The sequence below is a fragment of the Meleagris gallopavo genome, chromosome 1, assembly GCF_905368555.1.
Source record: "Meleagris gallopavo chromosome 1, MGAL_WU_HG_1.1, whole genome shotgun sequence".
NCBI classification, from domain to species: Eukaryota; Metazoa; Chordata; class Aves; order Galliformes; family Phasianidae; genus Meleagris; species Meleagris gallopavo.
Window position 1 is genome coordinate 50,578,681 of NC_139404.1, and position 24,561 is coordinate 50,603,241.

A 24,561-nucleotide genomic window follows, 5' to 3' on the forward strand; every position below is an offset into this window, starting at 1 on the left:
CCATCAGCTGCTCGTCACCTATGAGTGCTCCCAGACAGGGGATCTCGCGCAGCAGATGAAGCCAATCCGCTTTCAGCCTGGGGGCTGCCCCCTTTCATCCTCCCCCCTCCATCCTCTTCCTCCCCCGGGGGCTGGCGCTCCGCCCCATGCCCGGAGGCGGGACCGGGGGCTGGCAGGGACCCAGCCACACAGAGGGAGCAGGTGGACGGCCAGGCAGCCCCTTCCCACAGCCCTGCTCCAGCCCCATGAACCCATGGCTTGGATACACTGGCTGCTGTCTTCTGAGGAGCTGATGTCTTTGTTCGGACACCCCCCCGATGGCTCTGATCTCCTCTCCTGACTCTTCCACATCCATCCCAGGACTCTCATCTTCACGACCAGGAGCAAGAATGCTTGCTGTCCCTTTGACAGCCTGTGCCAGCCAGCCACCAGTCACTTCGGAGTATTTTCCTATCACGTGTCTGCATCTTGCTGGATGATCGGTGCCCTTGGTCTGTGGAAATTCCCCTTGTTTCATCCGTTGCTTTATCTTGCTGGTCTTCATCTATCCAAGTCCTTGGCCACATCCTACTCATACCTTACTCTCAGTTCATCTCAGCCTTCTAAAGGCTTAAAGAAGAGCAGATTGATTCACACGGAGGTACAGGCTGGCTGAAGTTGTCCTTGCTTGGGCTATCTGGGAACCATGGGCCGTCGGCTCTTACGGGGTCTCTCCGGAGCTGCAGTCTTTCTGGTTGGTGTGGCTCTCCTCTCTGTACGGCACCGTGGAGCTCAGGAAACCTCGGGGTACCCAGGGCTCAGGGAGCGGATGCTGGAGAATCCAGAGCAACAAACACACAAGAGCCCAGAGGATGCCAAGGGAGGTGGTGGCACTGGGCAGGGAGACCTGCAAGTCCATTCTCTGGACAAATACAAGACTGAAGGGAACCTGACCCTTGGGGATGTTTTCATAGCTGTGAAAACCACCAAGAAATTTCACCAGAGCAGGATGGAGCTGCTCCTGGACACGTGGATATCCCGGGCAAGAGAGCAGGTGAGCATTTGGATTTGGGCTACAGAGAGTGTACATGGCAAGGGGAGTCTCTGGGGAGGGACAAAGCCAACAAAAGGGGAGATTGGGCACTGTGTTGCTTCCTTTTGCCTCATTTTCTCTAATACTTATCTCTGTTCACACTGAAAGGTGGATGCTATTATGTGAAATGTTGCATTGATAGCTGGTTCATGGGGAGGGTAGTCAGAGTGGCTCAAGAGCTTCCACTGGTGCTTAGTTATGGTGATCAGAGGGGCCGAAGTGGTCACTTCCCATGAAGACTGGGACATGGGGTCTGATTTTTGTGTGGTACTGTGTGAATTGAGGAGTTGGACTCGATCCTGAAGGGACCGTTTCAACTTGAGATACTCTATGATTTTATGAGTGCTCTTAGCAAGCATCAACATCGCCTAACCTAACCCCAACTCCTTTGGCTTGAGATGGAAGGGATTTTCTTTCATTATGTCTAACGACTAATACCACAGACTGCCTAGGACACCCCAGATGGGCAGAACAGACCTTCCACAACCTATCTGAAATAGTGGCTTCCCATCTCCTCATACCGTGAGTTTGCAGGGTATGGAGCTGTGCTGCTCTGCAGGGTGGCTTTGTGGTGGGCAGAAGTTCTCTTCCTTGCTTCTCCCCCCTCACAAAGCTGCTCCTCAAGAACAAAAAAATCCTGTGGCTGTTCCCAAAGGGTTTTTTTTTTTTTTCTCATTTTGCCTCTGCCTGCATGCAACAAGATGACTTCAGGCCTATGTGCGGAAGGGAGGTGGGGGTGGAGGTTTTGGGTAGGAGAGTGCTTGAAGCAGTGCAGGGTTTTCTGGGTAAGGGTGGTTTTCCACTTTCTGGTGCTGCTGTGGTAGTCACAGGAAATCATGTCCTATTTCAGGCACACTTCCTCTCAGTCTGTGTGACTGTCCTGACCATCTGAGAGACCCTGCTTCCTCCTCCACATGCACTTCTCCTCTAAGCCCAGCAGTTCTTTGGAGAAACCAAACTGTTCCATGGGCACACGCTTTCAACAACACTTCCAACTGAGCTTTTGGAGTGGGCTTGCACACAGCAGCTCAACTTTCCCTTCTTGTTCAATTGACAGACAGATGTCTTACTGTCCTGCAGATGATAGGATGAGAGGTGATGGCTGTATGTTGCACTAGGGGAGGTTCAGGTTGGATTTCAGGAAAAAAATTTAATCTTAGAAGGAGTGGTGCTGCAGTGACACAGGCTGCCCAGGGAGGTGGTGGAGTCACCATCCCTGGAGGTGTTCCAGAACCGTGTGGATGTGGCAGTGAGGGACGTGGTCAATGGGCATGATGGAGATGGGCTGGTGGTTGGACCAGGTGATCTTAGAGGTCTTTTCCAACCTTCATGATTCTGTGATTCTATGGTTCTGTGACAGGATTTGGACAGTATCTCCCCACATTCAACAGACCATTTTTTTTTGGCAGACAGGTGATGTTCCAACGTGGGAAGAGACAGTGAATTTTCTGTGCTGGTGCCCACCCATAGGAAAACTTCATTTGTAGGAGAATAGGAAGGAAGGGGTCAAATAGGAGGGTCAGTCATTTTTTAAACAGTGTTTTTTCATTGTTATCAAATTTTGTTACAAACTCAGCACTACTGTTCCCCCAGCCCCTCTCAATTTTCCATGTTTTTCTTCTGCTTTTTGTACTAAATGGCCTTGAGGGCAGGGGAGGGATGGGGAGGCAAAGAGAAATACATGAATGTCAACAAATAAAAAATATATAGCCAGTGTGGAAATTTTGTCAGCTGGCCATGCTCCTGATGCCAAGCTTGGCTTCAGAACTGGTTCCTGCACAGTGCCCTCCCAAAGGAAGTAACCTGGACCTCAAAGGCCAGGCTTAGGTGACTGCAGCAGGAGGCAGGACCAGCTGTGATCTTTTATGGTTAGGAGAGATTGTGCAGGAGCCAAATTGTCAAGGAAAAATCTTTTAGTTAGAAAAAGCTTCATCTAAGCACAAGTGTTTTGTTGACTGTCTAGACTGAACAGCATCTTGAAGTTGCTGGTACTGTTGGCTTCTTCACTTTTTGATGGAGATAAGTCTAGTTTTTCTGGTCTGAAACAATATTTTATTTGGTAATATAAACAAATTCCAGCATCCATCCTTTCAGCAACCCAAACATCCAACTGATGGAAATGAAAACTTGGAGTGACCCACCCTGAAGTGTTTTTTCATGCTTTTGGTGTTGTGAATACACTGTAGACTTTGAATCTCTTCTCTGGGCAGGGGAGCAGTTTCCTGCCCAGCTGTACCATTACCCCTGTTGATGTGTTTGCATTTTGGAGGCTGTTTTTTCCTGGGGAAGGAATACTCTGGGAGTTTGGGAGATTAATGTCCTGGACTGTCAGGATCCTCATATTTATTCCCTTTTTCTCATTTTTCTTGCTTGGGTCACTTTCCAGTTTTGTCTGAGGAAACCTCAAAATATTGTGTTAATCCATCACATGTGTACTTAAGTTCATAAAGAGCTGCCTGGTCAACCCATTGGACACCAGTGGCTCCATATCACTGCTAGCGCCCATCAAACATCTTTTCCCAGTTCTCTGGTCAGAACTGAAGAATGTCTTCCAGCCTGCTCCTGGTGTGATTTCCCTCCATCCCTGGCAAGAGAAATGGTCTTAGAGAAGGTGAGGTGCAGAAGGCGAGTGGGAAGCTGTGGTAGAATGGCAGCTCCATGGGCCCATTGGTCCACCTGTCAGAGAAGGTGGCCATGGGCCTTGGGTTCCTAAAGGAGTACGCCAGAGGTGTCTGCAAGTAAACATTCTCCTTTGAATCTAGTGGGATGTGAGTGCTTCAGAGTATTTCCATGAATAGAAAGATAGATAGGCAATGAGATATGAAGTTTGTTAGACGCGTGATTTCTGGTTGGTTTTGTAACTGTAAGCAAGTCATTTCTAGAAACATTTCTGTTTTTTGAATGCCAGAAAGTTTCAGTGGTTTCAGAATTGTTTTCTTAAGATGAAACATTTGTTACAGTGGAAATTTCTGTCTTTGGATGTGCAGGCAAGGCGAGTCCCATGCTGCTGGGAATTCCTGCTGTGTTTGAACGTTAAGATACAGTCACCTGACTCAGGACTCCTTCACCTGTGACTTTGCTAATTGCTTCCAATCCCATGACCACCTTGAAAGTGGTTTAAACTAAGAGGGCTTATCTTGCTGAGGCACGGTAGGACTGTATGCATAGTCAGTTTTTGCAATCAGCTGTGAGACAGGAGAGGAATTTGCCGACTCACCACAGCTTGCATGTTTGAGATTGTCCATCCTGCCATCTCTGCTTGACTGGTTGCTCTCTGAAAGCCCTTCATTGCCTCCCTTGTGTGTTCAGATCATTTCTCTTCCCACACATTGCTGATGCAGGGCACATCACCCAACCCAAGCGCTCGGTGAATGTGGGGCGGTGTCGAAACAAGGACATCTCATCAGAGCAGTGACAGCTCCTAGGAGCTGCTGTCCATCTGCCTAGTCCCTTTTGTCCCTGCCCAGGTGCAGTGTTTAACCAGCCTGTAGGCAGCTGGTGGAGAGACTGTTTAAGGCTTGCACCTCCTTTTTGATTTCATGAAAGCTCATTTTCTGCTTGAGGAAAGCTTTTCTTCCCAAGCTGTGATCCCTGCCCAGACCCAAAGAGGGGGAGATGTGCCACATAATGGCATAGAGGGGGATTAGAGAGCCTGGGGTGGAGGAAGAGAAGGAGGAGGCAGGGAAGTGGCAGGGGGCTGAGCACACTTAACACACAGATGTTCTCCTTTCAGCCTGAGCATTCCTAGGCCACAGTGCATTTTTCTCCAATTGACACCTAAACCAGGCCTCCTCCACCCTCTCTCTCAGTTTTGCAGGCCCTCTTGTTCCTCTTTCTGAAGCTTCAGGAGAAAATGAAGCAGTGCAAGCAGGGATGGTGGTGGCTGGGAGTGATGGATGACAAAGGAATGCTGATTCTGCTCAGGGCAGGGATCAACCCCCGGGACTGTGCAAGCTTCCCAGGCCCTTCCAGGCCAGCAGATGGAAGCAGCGTGAAGCAATGGGAGGGCATGAGGATAACGGTGGTGGTGGGGTCTGCATGCACAGCCTGTGAGGGTTTGGAGTGGCCTTAGTGGGAAAGGAGAGGACTGGGGCAGCCAGTATCCCTCCTCTCTGTTGCCTAGTGCCTGGAATGCAGTAGAAGCACCAGCTCCACACCTGATGGTAACATCCTTTTCTCATCTCCCCAGACGTATGTCTTCACAGATGAAGAAGATGATGCCTTGAAGAGGAGAATGGGTAACCACCTTTCCCATATCACCATCTCTGCCTTCACTCTGAGCTAACACAGCCTTTGGAGGGGGGCTGGCAAGATGGCTAGTTCCAGTGCAAGCAGCATGGGAGAAAACCCTTCCTTGATTCCTGTACCCTTTCTGGCCATGGGCAGAGTTGTAGTAGATGGGGGATCTAACCTCAGGCAGGATGCTTTGCTTTCTCTGGCCTTTATCTTCTTGTGGGGGCCACAGTGAAGTAGTGATAAGGGTTCTGACATCTGCAAGGTGCAGTGATGCAATTTGGAAAGCAGAGTGCTGAGCTGATGACTAAACTCTTGTCCCTGCTATGCCATTTTCTCAGAATCATAGAATCATAGAATCATTCGAGTTGGAAGGGACCCTTAAAGGTCATCTAGTCCAACTCCACTGCAATGAACAGAGGCATCTACAGCTAGGTTAGAGTGATTGGATGGGGGTGAGACTTGTGGAGTGAAATCTAGATATGAGAATCATGGAATCATTTGGGCTGTGAGCGAATCTTAAGGTAATCTAGTCTAATCCTCTGCTACAGGCAAGGGTGTCCATCTTTCACTAGATCAACTTGCTCAAAGTCCCATCCAACCCAGTTTTAAGCATTTCCAATGTTAGGATGTCCACAAATTCTCTTGTTCTAGCATCTCTTCACTTTCACTGTGAAAAATTTCTTATGTACAATTTAATTTTCACTCTTTGAGTTTAAAACCCTTGTTCCTTGTCTTATTGTTTGGAGACCAAATGTCTTTTCATTTGGGTACCTGAGAGCAGCCTTTCCATGTCTAAAGGGGGGCTGTAAGAAATAATGGGACACGCTCTTTGGCAGGGTCTGTTAGGATAGGACAAGGGGAAATGGTTTCAAATTAAAAGAGAGGATATTCAGACTGGATGTAAGGAAGAAGTTTTTTATAATAAAGGCAGTGAGGCACTAGAACAGATTGCAAGAGAGGTGGAGGATGCCCCATCCCTCTGGACATTCAAGGTCAAACTGGAGGGGCTCTGAGCACCTTGATCTAGCTGTAGGTGTCTCTGTTCACTGCAGAGAAGTTGGACCAGATGGCCTTTATGGGCCCCTTCCAACTTAAATGATTCTATGATTACAAACTCTAGTAAGTCTTTGTCTTTCTTAAAAGCCCACTTATATGTTGATATATATATGAGTGAAGAGAAGAAGCAAAAATAAAGTCAAGGAACTGTCTTCCAAGAAGGCTTGTAGGGAGGGAACGTCTTAAGGTTGATGAAGGGAATTGTTGAGTGGATGGGAGATGAAGCCAACATCACAGCAGGCTTGGACTGAGGGACCATGGTGAATCTGGTTGTGAGCAAACCTCTTCCCTCCTGCCCAGAAGTCCTCTCCATGTCTGTATGGGTCAGTCCTAAGCAATAGCCTTCTTCCTGCCCACAGGTGACCATGTGGTGTTCACCAACTGCTCTACCGAGCATAGCCACTCAGCCCTCTCCTGCAAGATGGCTGCAGAGTTTGATGCATTCCTGTCCAGTGACCAGAGGTGAGTTGGGGTTGCTGTGAAAGTGAACTTCTTGGGGATGCTGGTACCTCCTTACTGCAAATCTCTTGTATACTCTCTCCTATCTCCCTCTAGCTGGTTCTGCCATTTGGATGATGACAACTATCTGAACCCTGAGGCCCTCCTGAAGCTCCTGTCCTCCTACTCTGCAGTGAAGGATGTCTACCTAGGGAAACCCAGCCTGAACCGACCCATTAGAGCCTCTGAAACACTGTCTAACAACCAGACGGTACAGCGTATGGCAGTGTGGGGCAGCTGGGGGTTGGTTTTAATGATCTGACTCATTGGCCATAGCTCTACTCTGATGAGAGAAAAGTCCCAAGAGCAAGAGACATCAGCTGAAAACTGAGTGGTCTTGTCTGAATGTGGTAGCATGTGTCGACTCATTCCAATCTCACTTGAGGAAGAAAGGTGATGTCCAACAGTTCTGCTGTGCCTTTGGGTACCCATCTGCAGGGAGATCAGCCTGCCTTGGGCAGCCCACTTTCCACCGCAAGAGCTTGGCTGCTCAGAATGGGCCAGCTGGCACAACTTAGCCTTGGTTTCCAGTTAACCTTTCTTAGCACACATGCTGTGATTTGGCCAATGGTCTCCTCACCCCTACTGGCTCTTTTTCCCTTTGGTTGAGAGTGCCATGTTAGCAGTCTTTACTCATCCTGACTTCCCAGCCATATGAGGAGATGAAAATTGGGGCTGTGTTGCCAACAGGTGCTTGTACTGGGCAGCAACTGGGGGCTGACAATAGGGCTCTTTATCTCTCTGTCAAAGCTGTGTTTGTAGCATTCCCAACTCGGGGAGCATGGTGTCATCTGAGCCTCTGCCATTGATTTGCTCTGTTGTTTCTCTCCAGAAATCTGTGCGTTTCTGGTTTGCCACAGGAGGAGCTGGGTTCTGCATCAGTCGCAGGCTGGCAAGGAAGATGATGCCTTGGGCCAGGTAAGCTGTACAGTCACTGGGTATGTGAGTCTTTGAAATTAGTAACACAGACACAATAACTTCTGCCAATGTCAAATCTGGATTTGTGTATGTAATGTTTGCAGGGATGTTTGGAAGGGTGCAAAGAGCCATACACTTCAATTCCACAAGAATGTGGGACTGAAGGAAGGACGTAGTGGGTGGATCTCCCACCTGATTAAAGAAAGACAGGAGCAGGCACATCAGCAAACATTATCACACAATGACACACTCCTCTTCCAACTCCTTCCAGCTTTTGGTTATCCCTCAACCTTTCTTCTGTTTTCTTTCAACTTTTTCTGACTCTTTTTGTAAGTGCTCAGATTGAGCTCTGTCTCTTTCCAACCTCCTCTGCCTCCTTCCTGATCTAATTTCCAATTCCTCCACCTGAAACTCTATTCAGCTGCTTACAGTGTCCATCTTCATCTTCTCAGCTTGGTGCATAGGAAATGGCAGTGGTTCCTGGGGGCATGTGTTAGCCCAACCTACATGATGATGTTTTCCAGGATGCCCTATGTTATCCTACAAACTGTAGGTGCAAACATCAGCAGGAATGATCTGTGCCAGCCTTAACCAAGTCTCTGCATACCCAGAAAGACAAACCTGGTCCACACCAGGTGGCTCATGGTACAAAGATTTTACTGATTTAGATGAAGAACCTGATACGTTCTTTGTGCAAAATCCAGAAAGGACGGTGATCTGTTATCCAGGGTAAAATTCATGTGGCATGGATAGAATCATAGAATCATAGAATTGCTGGTGTTGGAAAGGCCAATGAGATCATCCAGACCAACCATCAACCATGGTTGTGGTGGTGATGATGACGTGGGACATGGTTTAGTTGGCATGGTGGTGATGGGTTGATGGTTGGACTGGATGATCTCATTGGTCTTTCCAGTGTTAATGATTCTGTGATTCTATTTGTCAGGGATAGCATCGAGCAATTGGTGGGACAGCATGGTTGGACATGGTTGAGGACAAACACATTCCCACATCTTCGCAGTAGGACTAAGGGATTTCTTTCCTTGTTTCAACGTTTACTCTGGTTTTCAGTGAAGTGGTTTCCTATATTCCTCCTACTCCTTTACGTAACTCATGCAGCCCTGCTCTCTTCCAGTGGCAAGAACTTCCTAAGCACCTCAGAGCTCATCCGTCTGCCAGATGACTGCACCATAGGTTACATCATTGAGTGCAAAGTTGGTGGGCAGCTACTGCCCAACATGCTCTTCCACTCCCACCTGGAGAATCTGCAACTCATTCCCAGCTCTCATCTCATGCAGCAGGTAACGGAAACAAAACGAGAGACATGTTTCAGAGGAAGAGGAGGTGGGGGGGGGGGGGTACGTTGCCAGTTGGTGGCAGTGATGTGAATTAAAACAACTGTCTGCACTTTTGAAGATATTTTGCCAACAAATGCTTCCTTGCAATAAGGAGCAGATGTTGCCTACAGCACAGATGCCAATTGCTGTGTATTGGTGGTGGGTAGCATGTGTAGAGGGAGTGAGGGGAGGATGGGGGCAGACCTTGGAGGGATCATGGTATCAAGACAAGGAGAAACACTGACTGGTTGGGAAAGATTTTTGCACCATGTCTGCCTCGCATGGGTAGATAACAGGTGGTGTAGGTGACTCACATGGTGGACTATAGAATCATAGAATAATAGAATGGTTTGGGTTGGAAGGGACCTTTAAGATCATCCAATTCCAGCCCCCCCTGCTATAGGCAGGGATACTTCCCTCTAGATCAGGTTGCTCAAAGGCCCATCTAGCCTGGCCTTGAATGCTTCTAGGGCTGGGGGCGTTTACAGTATTCCATCATGGAAGAGAGGAGAGTTGGAAAGCAGAGGCCAAGCCACCAGAGATGGAATGAAAATGGGAAATTTTGTCACTCAAAGCAGATTCCTGAACACATCACCCTCCCTGCTCCTTTCTCCCTGCCTCTCTTTTCAGGTCACACTCAGCTACGGTGTCTTTGAGAACAAGCTCAACATTATCAAACTCAGTGGTCCCTTCTCACCCCAGGAAGATCCCTCAAGGTATGGGGTGTGAGTGCTCAGTGCACTGCTGAGGTGCTGCAGGACAGCAGGGTGGCTGGGGCAGGCTGCCAAATAGGGGGCAGCAGGTCTAGAGTGAGGGACAAAAGCCTTGCAGTGACAGGTCTTAATGGATGAGGGTCACACCAACATTAAGATGTTTGCAAACACATTTTGCAAATCACTTTGGATGAAAGGAAAGAAAATAAGTATTATAACATTTTATTTGATCAGCTACTGAGCCAAAAGTTTTGCCATTCATTTCACACAGGAAAAGAACAAGCTAACCTTTTACCTCTGGGACAGGAACTGAAATTTCTTCTAAACTCAGGAGAGGAAATTCTGCTTTATTTTACTTTCTTTGTTTTGCTGAGAAAATTGAAGGGAGAAAAGAAAAAGGTTTGCTTCAGGATAACTGCAAACAAAAGTGCTCTTTCATTTACTTGCTCTGCTTTGAGTGAACAAACCTGAGGTTGTTATTTGCAGAACTTGGGTAGGAAGCTTCTGGCTGGAGATAGAAGGGGTGGGAAGCAACCACGCAATTAAAAAGGCATCTACAGAGCAGTTCAGCAGGGTCTGGTGCAGTCCCCATCTCACTGAATGTGATCAGGGTGAGCAGTGAGTTGGGCTCCATGGTCCATAGCAGGATTCAGGTGTTGGAGGAAAACTTGGCTGCTCAGCTCTGCCAAATCAAGACCTTGTAAGATGAGCAGCCAGTCCCAGAGCAGGGTGAGCATCTGATATGGGATGTGACACAAAAGAGAAGCCTTCCATTCCCCACCTAGTTCTGCAGTAAAAACTGCCACATGACGTTCCTTCACTCTTTCCCCTGCAGGTTTCGATCTCTCCACTGCCATCTCTATCCTGATACCCCCTGGTGCCTTCAGGCTGTTGGTTGGTGATGCCCAAGCTACAGTGGGTACTGGTGATATCCCTTCACCTTGTGCATGTAGGGGATGGGGCACTGAAGAAGCTTGGTGCTCCCAGCTTCCCCTTAGTTATGGTGGTCAGGGCTTTTTGGTCCTTGCTGACTACCAGTGGTACAGGACAAGAGAGATCTGTACCAAAGATGGATAACATGGGCTGGACACATGGGTGGGGTTCCCATCTGTGCTGGGGTGCTTATGAGAGATGGGAGCAGCATGCTTTCCTGAACAGATTAAGGACTGGGTGGTGACTGCTGGGCATGTGTGTGGAGATGAGACCCACTGCTCCTTGCTGTGGTTTCACTGTATTGAATCAGAAGGGTGCTGGATCAGGGTACCCAGTGCCAGACTGAGGATCACTGGAAGTGTGCCTTGGCTTCAGTCTCTCTGAGGCTTCTTTCTCTGCATGTGCCTGGGCTTCCCCCATTTCCCACTGTTCCCAGCTGCAGCCCTTTGGCTGAGTCTCTGCCTCGTTAAACTCTGATTCTACTCTCCCTTCAGAAATGGAAAATGTGATCAGTTCTGTGTTGAATGAGTGCTGAAAAAACACAGCTCTTGGCCATCAGAGGAGAGGTGGGCAAGAAACATAAGAAATCAAGAATCATTCCTTAGCTGGGACAACGGAGAGAGTACGAAATGAGGATCACAGGAGGAGAGATGGAGATGAGGATGTTTTCTGCTTTAAGCACTGAAGACTTGATCTTGTATGGCCCTGCATTATTCCTCTCTTTTTACCTTCTTGATATGGGGTCAGGATAATCTTTTGCTCTAATTATCAACCTGTCGTCTGAGATTAGACTCCAACTCCTACCTGTGAGAGAGGAGACATAAAGGATTAGAACTGGCTGAAAGAGAGGAGAAAGGAAGAGATGGAGAAGGAGCGCTCGGGAGCGGATTAGAGGTTACAGCTTTATAATCTTCTCTGTGCCCTGACCAAAAAAAATTAAGTCATGAAGGAATGGAAACTGCAGGGCAAAGAGCTTTTTATCTCTGCATTTCTTTCTTCCAGATGCTAAGAGCAGCTTTCTGCCTTCCTGCTATCCCTGCTAAAGACAACAGGGAGAAGGAGCTAGTCCGAATAGGCTACAGGCTTTTAGACATGTTTATGGATAACCCCTTTCTCAGCACAGATCCTACCATGAAAGCTAGGCCATTCCTCTCAATGGGAATGAACTTTGGCACCATTTTGTGCTTGTACACATGAATAAATGGCTGGGGAAGAGCAATGCAGGGAAAGCTGGAAGGCAAAGGGGCTGTTTTACATGGCAGGCAGCACCACAGTCAGATATTTCTCTTTAAAGAGTGCTTCAAAACAGACTGCTGGAATCAGAGAGAGATCCTGTAATCTCTGGTTGAAAGGACACGTGCCCTTTCTCCAAAGAGCTGCTCAGCTTTGATGCTGCTGATTTGACTAAGCCTGCTGCAGGTGGGCTGGCAGAGCCAAGGGGGACTATCGCTATGCCTCTATCATGCTGGAAGCTGGTCACCCTATTTTCCCATCCCACCTCACCCCTCAGACACCAGCATCTCCCGCACAGCTTGCATGAGGCCTAAAGAAAAAGCATCAGAAAGACCTTCAACCTCATCAAAGAGGGACCTAGAAATGAATAAGCACTGTAATTACCAATGAAGAAGAAAGAGGGGGCCTGTGGAGCTGCTTTCCAGCCTGGTCGTTCTTGTGAGCTTTAGGCAGCTTGTGAAGCAGCTAAGAACCCTGCTTTCTTCTCTCGCACAACATGTCTTTGAACAGGAAATTCGTGCTGAGCAGTAGCAGGAACTACGTAATGGCAGTGACCATTCTGGGAGAAGTGCAAAGCGCTCATCTCACACAGCCATGTGAGACATGGAGCTCAAAATAGAGACAACCCAGGTATCAGACAATCGGTGCAGCATAAAAAAGTCCTGCCCAAAGGGCAAATGATTTTGTTTGAACTTAACTAGAAGATGAAAAACACTTCCACGAGAAGAAATAAAGGGAGCTGATATACAGAAGGTAAACCATCTTTTTACATGATCTGATAGTGATAGGACAAGGGGGAATGGTTTTAAGATAAAAGAGAGGAGATTTAGGTTAGATGTTAGGTGGGAATTCATTACTCAGAGGGTGGTGAAGTGCTAATGCAGGCTGCCCAGAGAAGCTGTGGTGCCCCATCCCTGGAGGTTCAAGGCCAGGTTGGATGGGGCCCTGGGCAGTCTGAGCTGGTGAGGGGGCAGCCCTGCCCACAGCAGGGAGTGGGACTGGATGATCTCTGAGGTCCCTTTCAAACCAACCACTCTGTGATTCAATGAATCTACACTACCTGGATATTATCTTTTATCCTCATTCAACTCACAGCTATGTTGTTAATTGAGTCTTGCAGTGAAAATGCCAGTCCTGTCTGTAGATGTCCCAGTGTCAGCCAAAGCATAGTATGATTTGTGTGCCTGAGAAGAAGAGGCTGGTACAGCAGACTCACTGCCCTTCGAAGAAACTGGAAGGTCTTGTTGGATCCTGGCCTCAGCTGATCTGAATTGGCCCAGTGCTTTCAGTATGGCTGTTCAATGAGTTGGGTCCTTGAGTGGCTGCATGGGGACCATTTAAGATGAGGCTTTGATACAGGAGCAGTGCCACTTCTGTGGAAAACATCCTATCGCATAAGAAAACAGAGAAGTGAGGGGATGTCTGGGCAGGGCATCTCTTGGGCTGTAGAGAAATAAATGACAGAAAGGTCCTGATGTACCTGTGAGAGCAATGCACTGGGAAGAAAATTGCTTTTCAGAGTCAATATAGGAAACCAAGGCTTCTCCAAGAACAGAGAAACAGCTTAAGGGGACATTCTCCTCTTGAAATCTGATCAGTGTTAAAACCTGAGTTAAAATTAGTTTCAGGAATGGTTCCTGCCCCTGGGGCTTGCTGTCAGATGTTGTGGTTTTACAGTCTCATTTTCCTAGTTTATTAAAATGTTTAGCTGCTTGGGAAAATGAGTAACAATCTCATGTGAAACTTTTCATGAGCTGATCTTTTTTTTTATTCTCCTTCATGATTTTCTGATGTAACAGATTGTAACAGTCAGAGTTTTTTTGAAAGGGTTCCATTGGGTCTATTAAAATGTTGTGTTTTTCTTTCCTTTTCCCTCTCTCACATTCCCATTTCTCATTGCAGTTAAAAAAAAAAAAAAAGTATATCCCAAGAACTAAAAGGAATGGAGACATGGTCTTTTTATTTTACTGGGAAAAATGGGGTCAAAGCCAAAGGTGTTGGCATGACCCTGCTGTTGTACAACATTAAATGTAGCTCCAGATTTCAAGTACAGAGGCCTCAGCTGCCCAACACCATAGCAACGAACACTATTAATGATGTTTAAGCTGTGTACTGAAGATTCAGAGAAAGGGGAAGGAGGGGAAAAAGCCAGTTACAGTATTTGAAATGTAAAGTATTAAGTGGAGCTTTCATGTTAACAATAACTTTTTTTATGCTTTTCCCTGAGCTGCAAAGAATTTTTACAAGAAAAGCCCAATTTGACAGGGCAAAAAATGCTAATGACTATCCTTTCTTCAGGGGGAAAAGAGAAGTTAGTTGAAATAGGTGGGAAACTGCAATTGTTGCTAAAGGCTTGAAGGGGAGAGAGAAGAATAGTAATGCTATATAATGCTTTTCTGGTGCCAATTTCTCTTAACAACTCTGCTGTTGAAGGAAAACAGATTTCAGTGGACCAATGTGATCTACTGAGCTTGTACCAAGGCTGCAGCCACAGCTCCCTCCCCAAGCCTCTGGCTAAAGATGCAGCCTTCCAAAGACTAGCAGTGTATTAAACAGAAAGCAAAGGATGAGAAATGGGAAGAAAGGAGATTGGAAGGAAACGAACAACCAAGCAGTAGAACTTGGAAGAGGTGAGATTGACTGGCTCCAACTCTCTTCATTTTCTTCTTTTTATTTGCTTGTTTGTTTATTTGTTTGCTTATGAAAAGCTGATATGCCATTTATACTAAATTCCTTACAGAAGTTTTATCTTAATTTTGAGTCTTTGTCTGTCCATGCTTACGATGCAGGCTCTTTAGGTAGTCCAGCAGCACTTTTCACTTATTTTTTTCTGTTATCTCCAATCCCTGAATAACCCCACAGGACAACGGGCTTGCTCTTTTGGACTACTGTCCACCAGAGCTCTACACACTTCTTTTTGACTCCTAGGCCTTATGCCCTTCTTTGGGTGAGGCAGTTGGGTCTAGGTTTTCAAATAAAACAAACAAACAAAAATGCTTGATCACCTATTTCTGTATCCATAGCGACACACTTTCATGTCTCATCTACCACACATTCTTCTTCTAATTGTCCCCCCTAAATAATGGGCTCCATGTGCAATTAAATCATAGAACTTAAAGCTGAAGGACCATGTGTCCATCACAGCTTTGAATCAGAGGCAACAAACCACACAACAAGTACAGGTTTGGCCCCTGCTCTCAGTTGGTGCCAGACATGGGATCTCACACGGAGTATCTCAATCTGGGCTTATGGCTCTACTGAAAAGGATGTGAATGTTGCCATAGACATAAGCAAGGCCAAGAGCTGTGACAAATATAAATACCCATTTCTGTTTTCACCAACTACTGTAGGATTTTTCCTATAGATTTTCTACCCAATTACCTGGGATGTTAAAGGAGTTGAAGGCTGAGCTGTTGTCACACAACTGGCATTACCTCTTTAAGGCTATTCCTTGAAAGCATGAGTTTTTTTGTCACTCCTACTTTATCCAGCTTGGACTCCAAGAAGACTGGGAATTCATCTGTATCTCTGTTTGAAATGTGTGTGATTAATTACAGACCTCTAGAATGGGCTGCTTACCTATCAGTCATGTTCAAATTGCCTTCCAGGATTTTGCAAGGCTAAGGAGCCTCTTCAGATGTTGTGTCTGACTGCTCCTTGGTTAAACCTCCTTTGGTTTCACTGGGAGCTGCATCTGATTCATAGAGAACTTTGAGAACAAATTAAACAGAGCACTTTGTACATGGATTTTATGGCCCCGACCCTCTAGCCACTGCTTGAGAAGAAGACTGTTGATTTTGGCAATGTAAGAAAAAGAATTGGAACTAAACAAAGCAATTGAAGGGGGAGAAATGCTGCTATGCTGAACGTCCATTTTCCCTCTCCCATCTCTATAAATGAGGCAGAGATAGAAACTGCAGCTGGTGCCCTTGGCCACAGTGCATCAGGTGGAGAATGTGCCTCGAAACATCTGACATTTGCACTGGCAGAGCATCCAACAGCCCCAGTCATGAGTCCAGGCCAGCTTGTGCTTGGTGATGGACAGAGAGAAAAATGGTGCCTGCCCCAAAGCCTTACAAGCAGACGCATGGTGGGAAAGGCTTATAAAACCAGTGGGACAGATGGCCATACCAAAGTAGGGGAAAAAAAGATTATGTTTGGGACAGGGAAGCACAGAAATCAGAGAAAAATCTCTCTCTCCACCCACAAATACCATGAAGGAGCTGAAGGATGGGGATGGAGAGGTGAAGTAGCCTGGATAAAGAACCAGAACAAAATCTATGTCCTTTTCATGGCTGTGTTGGCAGCTGATCAATGCTGGCCTGACGATTGATCCTTTGAGGGTTGGGTGTTCAACAAAAAGAGGGGAAATCTGGAAAGAAAAAGGCAAGAACTGCATCTCCCTCAATCCACACGGTGACCTGTGGCTTTTCACACGTTACTCCCCCAGTGGCATATGAGGAAATGTAGGGCTTGGAGAAGAGAATCAAAATTTGCTCTGTGTTGCATGGCTTCTGCCTGGGGAGATCCCAGTGCAATTCAGCTCTCATGGGCACTCAGAGAAGCAGGATGCACAGAAAAGACTCTGGCCCTCCTCGCTGCCCCACCATTCCCACGTTACCATCAGTTTTGACTGCAGTGAGGCTGACTGCAGAGGCTGGACAAGCTCTCTCCACTTGTGATGATATTTCTTCAAATGTGGGGCAGAGATCTCCACTTTGAGCTCTTGGAGAGGCCAGTTTCCTGAAGTCCTGGCATGATCCTTGCAGATGGTCAGGGGAGCAGGACTGCTCTATAACCCCTTCTTTTCCCCCGGCATTGAACTAGTGTTGGACAGTGTCTGTTTTTAGAAAAAGTGGCAGATTCAACAGCTGAGCTGGTTTTCCAAAGGGATGTATAAAATCAACAGCCTGCCATCTGCTCTATTGTCCTGGAATAGCAGCTTGAAGGGTGAAGGAAGAGGGAAGGAGGGGGAGTGAAGGGAATGAGAAATAGAGGTGGGGGGAGAGAGTGGGAAGGAGGGGAGGAAAAGGCAGCAGAGAGGTGAGGAAGATCTTACGGAGTAGTGAGTGAAGGTGGAGGCTAGACAGAGGTAGAGAAGGAGAAGAAGCAAAAGGAAAGCGATTTGATAGTAGAAGTGGTGAGGGAAAAGGACAGGCATGAGGACAAACAGCGCTTGCTTCTCATCACCCTGCTTAGATCCCTGATGACATTGTGAGCCAGCAAGGTAGGCACCTGCAGCACCCTTGGCCCTGGCTTGCGCTGAGCCAAAGCCTGACAGCAAAATAAACAATCTGAACTTACTGACCTGGATGATCACTCCCCTTTCACCCACACAGCCCCTACTGCTTGCCTGCTGTACTCCCTCACTTCCCGCGTTGGCTTTTATTGAATGCTGCAGGGAAGGCATTGAACTCCAGGTTTGGCAGCAGAGTAAATAACAGCAACATTGGCTTCTCCAGCTCAAGTGGGAGGAGGGGTGGTTTCAATCAAAGGTAAATAACAGTTGGTATTCTCTGACCCTTAATCCAATTTCCTAGAAATGGAAAATAATATTCCAGCAGAGATACGTGGTGCTGGTCCACAAAAGAAGGATAACTACTCAGCCAGCTGTTGGGCACAGCACAGCCAATGAGGCCTGGTCTGGGGGAGATGCCACAAGACAAGTAGTTCATCCTTGCTGGCCTGAGACTGTATTACTCTCATCTGACTTTTCCTGGTGTATTTTCCTTGCTTTAATCATCTCCCTAAATGGAGCTGGGTTGCTGTGGGTAGCACATCCCCATGAGATATGGACCCAGATGGATGGAGGCTCCCTGATCTACTCTGAGGATAGGAGAAAATGGGCCCAGCTGATGCCTTGCATCTGCATCCCCAAAGGGCATTTTGCCAGAAATGTAGAGTTGGAAAGGAATATTTATGTAGCTATTAGTCTGGTAACACAATGGTCTCTGTGGCTGGAGAACTTGCTCTCTGATTTAGTCACATTTTAGGATCTCAGAGGTTTAAGGAGGTGATGTTATCAATCTCTCAGGAGGTTATCTGGTCCTGCAGCAGGGGCAGCTACCTCACAACCCTTCTGGCAGAAGTACTTCCAAGTACTAAATCATGCTTTTCTGGTACAGACTATTAGTGTCTGATCGGAAAACTGCTGATAACTAAGCAGTGGTAACAAGCTGATCTTGTAAAAACAGGTTTCTTCTGTGCCAGTATTGATTTCCAGATGAAGCAACTCTGTCAGGCTCTAGGGCACTGCTTACTCCTCTGTGGGGCAGCTGATTTGCAGTTCTCTGGAATAAAAAAGCCTGGTGAGGCCAGGTTGTGTTTGGAAGGAGGCAGAGATATGTACAGAACCTGAGGGCAGAGAAGGTCAGATCCTTTCTAGGCCTTCCATCTTGCAGAATGTGGTAGTTCATAGAAGGGGTTTCATCCACTGTGGACACAGAGCATCTATCCATCCTGTGGGTGAACTGTGGTTTCAAGACTACGTTTTAGATGAAAAACTTTGTAACCCGTATGGACACTGAAAAAAACCTCTTCACCAAAAGCTCCCTGGTGACAAATGTAGCTCAGTGCACGGCAGTTGTGTGACAATCAATTCCTGATCATACAGTATAGACAGATCACGTGCAGGAGGAACAGCCAAGTCCATCGTCCCATTTAATTCTATACTCTTCCAGTGTGGATGCTGAGAGCTTTGGACACAGCAACAGCGATTTTAAAGTGCACTCAGACATCCAGGGCAACACAGGATAGAAGTACTGAGAGCTTAACCCCTAGACTGAGGAAGAGTGAAGTCCACCCTGCACAGAGAGGCTCAGATGATGAGTGATCTTTGCATTTCACTACCAGTCAACTTAAGACAGTAAGGAAGAGGAAAAATGTCTTTTGCATCCCTTTGATGATGTATCATTTTCCGCTTTGCTCGGCTCACTCTAGGAGCACAGTGCTTTGGTAACTGCTTGAAATCTCTGGAATGGCCCTTGCCCTCTTGTCGGAGAGAGAGCGGGAAGAGGAGAGGGGTTGGGAGGCGGGAGCTCTGGTCAGCACCCTGGAGAGGGACGGGTCCGACACGCCCCTGTTTTCACCTACTTGTCTTGCCTTCCACTGCCTTTTCCTGCATTTTCTTGCCTTCTCCTACGTTGCCTTGCCTCTACCCTGATTTATCTTGCTTTCCCTCTTTTTTTGCCTTTCCTTCATTTTGGTGCAGGCTGATAGACAACCTCCTGGTGTGGCAGAATCCTACCTTGCCTTGCAACTAACACTAACCTTTTTTTTGCTCTTGTTTAGGAACAAATACAGGGTGCTACAGCTTGTACACAGCTGCTCTGAAACTGTGGCTTAGATCTGGGTTATTTTTTGCAGACAAATCCTCTTTTCTATCAGATTTGACATCAGGCAATCCCTCCAGATCCCTCCCCTTCTCTCTGTCAGACTTCCCCCTTCTCTTCCTGCCCTGTGTTCTCTTTCCTGGTATCTGTGCCCTTCCGTTCTCTCTGTATCCCTCCACCCCCTTTTCTTTTGTATAGCCAGCTTTCAGTTCTCATATATCAGAAGAACTTCTGGTTTTGTTTCCATCACATTCTGTTCCCACCAGCATGGAAACAGGGCAGAGGTCCACTGAGACCTGGGGGGAAAGAGGAAGCTTACAGAGAGCTGTAGTCAAAGCTTGTTTCAGTAATCCAGTGCAGATTTTCATCTCTCTGCTCATACCCTTAAAGTCCTAAGAGGCTTCTACCTGGGAGCTTTGCAAACTGTTATTTCTCTGAGATCTCCCTGATGCAGGCTCTCAGTGCTCTGCTGAAGGATGCCAGTAGCGTATATTGGTTTATTTGGTAGGATCTGGTACCTAATGAGTAATAAGCCTTCTGAAGTCTACTATGCTACTTGGAAGTGCTCCAGTTTGGGAAGGTGGGATATCAGTTTCAGCTGCAGAAAACCATTTTAATTTACAGGAGTTCAGGGAACTCCCAGCCTGACACCACTTTGAATGGGATTTAAGCAGGGTAGAATGGAGGTTGGGATTCATGCTAGCACCACAGGTATCTGAATTTGGGTAGTGGGAAAAAAAAAAAAAAAGAAAAAAAAAAAAAAAAGGAGTTATGGACTGTCTTTCACTTGTTTTGTAGCTTTTTAAAGCCGGAGCTCCTGTGGCAGTGACAAGTCTGCCCACAGTTAAATGGACCACAGCAGCTGGGGACTGAGTAGACGCGTCTGGAAGAATAGCACTTGTGTTCCACCTTGTTCTCTAAGCTACACCATGGCATCCAGAAGAGCTCACAAAGTGTTTGGAGGAGGTGATGGATTTTCTGTTAGGCTGGAGTCGTCCTCTTTAAAGTGACATTTACATTTATATCAGACAAAGCTTTTTCTGGCCTGAGATTCTTCCATCATTTTAGGCTAATAGGCAGAAGAGGATGGCTCCACATTGTCTGGAGCTCAACATTTAGATGACTGTGGGAGGGGGATACAGGGTAGTGCTCTCAGTGGTATTCAGTGGAAAGCTGAGGGAAAGGGCAGCCCAGTTTTTACTTCGCATTTGATGCCATCAGTTTAGTTTTTGCTTTGGTTTAACTGAGGCCAAGAAAGCCATGGTTATATATGGTACATCCCAGTGCTTTCCTCAGCAGACAGCTGCCACGCACGGCATTTCAAGACCACAAACAGTCCCAGAAATGGTGGCAACACTGTGTACTAAGCTCATGCTGAAGTTTTTTGGTAGTTTCCACATCTAAGCAATTTCAATGTCTCCTTCCAGGGCAGGATAAAGCACAGTTCCATTTGCTGAGGCTGATGAACACCTTTGTTTAATTTCCTAAGAAAAAATAAATAAATTCCTTCCACTGCATGTGTTATTTCTGCTGTTGCTGTATTTTAATATTTACAAAAGGAAGCTTCCAGTGGAAGTGCTCTCCAGGGCTCAGCTCAGCTTTCTCCTCAGGGACTCTCCTCCAGGTCTCATCTGGGACTTCCCTTACTTTCTTCAGGTCCTGTGGGACTGGCATGTTCAACACCACACTGCATCTCTCCCTGTTTTGTCCCCCAGATTCTCAACACAGTCTCTAACTGAGCCAGCTCTCTGGATAACCCAGTGTCTGTTATCTGTTTCCATCTAACAATTTATCAGTAACCAGACCTGGTATTCAGCATTTCTGCAGCATTTGAACTTGGAAAGAGATTGAAGAGAGCACTGCTAATTAGCTCACAGTTTTTCTTCAGGTCACTGTTATTCTGCTTGAATGACTTAAACACCACAATACAAAGTGACCAGCTGTACAGAAGGACCTGAACTCCTTGGAATGTAATCTCTCTCCTTCTTTACTGAGAGCAATAGAAGGTCACCTCCATAGCTCTGGAGCTGAGAGATAGTGTGCCAGATTTTGAGCTGGTATAAATCAGCATAGATCCAGGGGCACTTTGACCCCCCACTCTGTGTGCGCAGTCTTAAGAGTTTTTAGCACAACCTGGGAGTCTCCTGTCAGGTCTGAATGTGACTGTCCTGGCTCCAGGCAGAAGGATTCCAGCCTTTTCTGCTGGCTTCTTGGTGGCAGATCGGGGTTGTCAAAGCACAGAAAGATCTCTCTGCGATCTCAGGAGGAAAATTCAGGATGAAGAATGAAGGCATGCACATTGGAGCAGGTCAACGACCAAGATGCTTTGCCCCAGCCTTGTGGAGATTTATTTGAAATGGCCAGAACCCTTCTCCCAGGCTCAGCCATCCGAATGGCACCAAGCCTCCAGAGAGAGAGCGTGCTCCTCCTCAGCCCCACGCACCACGCCTCTGACTGCCTTGCCTCTGGGAGCAAAGGAGCGAGAGAAGCACTTTACCTCCCACAGAATTGGGAACACAGCCAGAAAGCCCCTGGGAGTCCCTGACGCATCTCCGCAGCAACGCTCGGCGAGAGCAACGCATGCACCTCACGCCCACCCACCCACATGCGTGGAGCCAAGCTCTGGCTTCTCATCTTTCTGTCCCTCCTTTCTCACCATGCTGGCTGTAGATGCAGCACTCACCGGATGACACACTGCTTGTTTCTCGGCTTGTATTGCTGCTGGAGCAGTGCCCAACATGACATGGCTTGGTGGGGGCAAGATGAAACCCAAAGGTGTCTGTTTGTGTGGCTGGAGGTGTGCAAGGCTTGGACAGTCCAACCAGTCCAGAAATGGGACCAGCAGAGGGCACTCCGGTACTGCTGCTCGCCCACCAGACCCAGACCTTGGTCAGGAAATGGGGTCACCCCAAAGCCCTGTCGGGCTGCACCCTGGGTGTAGGATGAAAAGGGGGTCTGAGAATGCAGGGGAATGCAGCCCTGCTTTCCTCACTGGAGAAAAGGGAAGGAGGAAGTGGATGAGGAGGCTGCAAAGGAGAAGTGTCCCAGGGACTTCCAAATCTGTTCCATCAGTTCACTGCAGTCCCAGCACATGGATGCAGATGGTGGTTGTACAGCCTTGGATTTTTCTCTTTGAGACCGTGGGTACAATATGACTCTGGTACAGGGCAGCAGAGGGAAGGCAGCATATTTCACTACCTGGAAGGGCTGCTGAGCCTGAGGCTTAACAGCAGGACAGCTCTGTGCCTGTCAATCTCTGAGGTCTACTGCTGGTGCGGTCCCCTTCCCCAGCTACCCTGGTGGTATCCATCAGAGGGACTGTCCTGCTCGTTTCTGTGCAAGGTCTAGACATCTTCCTCATCATAAAGCAGTGTGACAGCTACATGAGAAAATGGTATTCCCTGGAGATCTTGGGGCTGGGGGGTCTCCTGCCTCCTCTGAAGAGGTGACAGGAGCTGAGCACCTTCCTACGTGCTCAGAAAGCCTGAGAGCCTGGTGGTTTTGCTGCAATAAATCTGGAACAGCTATAAATCTGGAGCAGCTGGCTTAAGTTCCTCCAGGGTTCATAAGAAAAAAAACAAACATCCAGCCTGATGTTTTCTGTTTGCCCACTCACTGTGTTTTTAATTGGAATGTTTGTAGCTTGGAAAATTGCTTCTTAGACTACACTACCCACAGTCCTTCGCTGGCAGCTTAGCATAGCCTGTCGGGCAGACAAAACCCACGCCTCTGGATGGGGTCTCCTTACCTGACCATGCAGGCAGCTGAAAGTCTTCTGTCACGCCTGGCAGATGTACCTCTTTGTCTCAGTGGTCAAAGTCTGGTGAGACGAGTGAGAAATGCGGCCGTGATTCCCAGGTCCTAGCAAAACCATCTCTCCTGAGTCTCTCTCTTTCCCATTCCTGCCAAACCCCGTCCAGAACTTTTTCTAAATGAAACTTGAAGTCCAGTTTGGGAGAGATCACAAGGCAGAAACAACAAGCATAATGAACCATATTTAAAATGATACTTTTTCTGCCTTTGGAGTTTGGTTAATTTATAATCTATAAAAGTCTCTGCATAATTGTGTCTTGATTAAAATGGTATAATTAGGCGCTCTGGATCTCTCTCCCCTTTCCCTAAGATTATTTCTGTCTAATTGCTTTAATCTGTGTTTTCATGCACCCACTAGAAAATCAAAGCGTGCTCCCATGAGGATGCGGGTGAGAGTGAATAAAGCTGACGACTCATTAAGTGCAGCAGAGAGAGGAAACTGCATCTAAATCACCACTACATTAATGAGGTAAAATAAAAAATCGAAACGAATAAATAACAAAGAGAGAGAGGATTTAAAAAAACCAACAACAACAACAAAAACCCCAACCTGACATAGATTTTAATATTAATTAAGAACATATCAAATAGCAAATTGTCTGTCATTAAAGCCAACTTCCTCCATTGTTGATGGAGAGGAAAAGGTCTGGGGACTGGATGGTGCTTTGTGGAGGGGGCAACTTGTGCAGAAGTAGGAACAGAACGAAGGTCATCGAGTGGGGATTGAAGGATCTGGGTGGGAGAGGTGTCAGCTTAACTTTTCAGTTTAACAGTGGTGCCACAATTAGCCTGGATTCGAGTGAGAACAGGATCAGACTCCAGGGAGAGCAGACTGGGACTCCTGCATAAGGCACGGGCTGGCTCTCTGCATTGCTGGGGAAAGGGGGGGGAGGGGGAAGCACTGCATGGACCCTTGTCCATCCCAAGTCCATCTGTCCCAAGTCTGGCCCCAAGACCAGAACACCTCTCCCTTCCAGGAGTCTTTCTGTATTCTTATCAACAACGTATAAACTCTGCCAGCTAGCCCCAGTAACCTACAAACAGGTCACTTATTTCTCTCCAAGTGAGCAATCGAGAAAACAAGGTAATTTTAGAAGGCTTCCGGCTATGTTTGTGTTTTGTTAACTGCTTTAGTCTCCTGAGGACAATACCAAGGTAGTGCTGTCCTCTGGTCCCTTGTTCTTGCTTGCAGGGGAGACTAACTGTGCTGTAAGTTGTTTGCCTAGCTCAAGTGCAAATGCAAGTGCTCACACGTTGTGCTGCAGGGGCTGCCTTTTACCCCTGCTGTGATAGAACAGCTTTGTGACCCAGGTAGGGCACGCTCAGCTTGTGAATTTGGTGTTCTGCACTGTTGTGACACAGACATGATTCATGCTGGGGTTGGTGATCTGACCGCTCAGGAATGGGATAGCAGTGGGATT

The 24,561-nt window shown here is 47.2% G+C and overlaps 1 protein-coding gene across 8 annotated transcripts; it reads left to right on the forward strand.

Annotated features, from left to right (window-relative positions):
* The first annotated feature begins 133 nt into the window (after positions 1-133).
* Positions 134-20,844, forward strand: MFNG (MFNG O-fucosylpeptide 3-beta-N-acetylglucosaminyltransferase). Of its 8 annotated transcripts, none has more exons than XR_014884062.1 (10): positions 134-1,033; positions 5,262-5,310; positions 6,724-6,826; positions 6,920-7,073; positions 7,695-7,780; positions 8,916-9,081; positions 9,748-9,833; positions 10,666-14,626; positions 18,677-18,861; positions 20,126-20,844. XR_014884062.1 is itself a non-coding variant. In XM_010711322.4 (9 exons), exons 1-8 carry the CDS (start codon positions 686-688, stop codon positions 10,730-10,732), a joined length of 1,059 nt encoding a protein of 352 aa, XP_010709624.1. In that variant the 5' UTR covers positions 134-685; the 3' UTR covers positions 10,733-10,749; positions 20,126-20,844. The 8 variants fall into 8 exon arrangements, 3 of the variants coding, with proteins under 3 accessions (XP_010709624.1, XP_010709620.1, XP_085082906.1); XR_793629.4 differs by lacking the exon at positions 18,677-18,861 and having other exon boundaries at positions 10,666-12,749; positions 14,430-14,626; XR_014884064.1 differs by lacking the exon at positions 18,677-18,861 and having other exon boundaries at positions 10,666-10,749; positions 11,258-14,626.
* Positions 20,845-24,561: the final 3,717 nt, after the last annotated feature.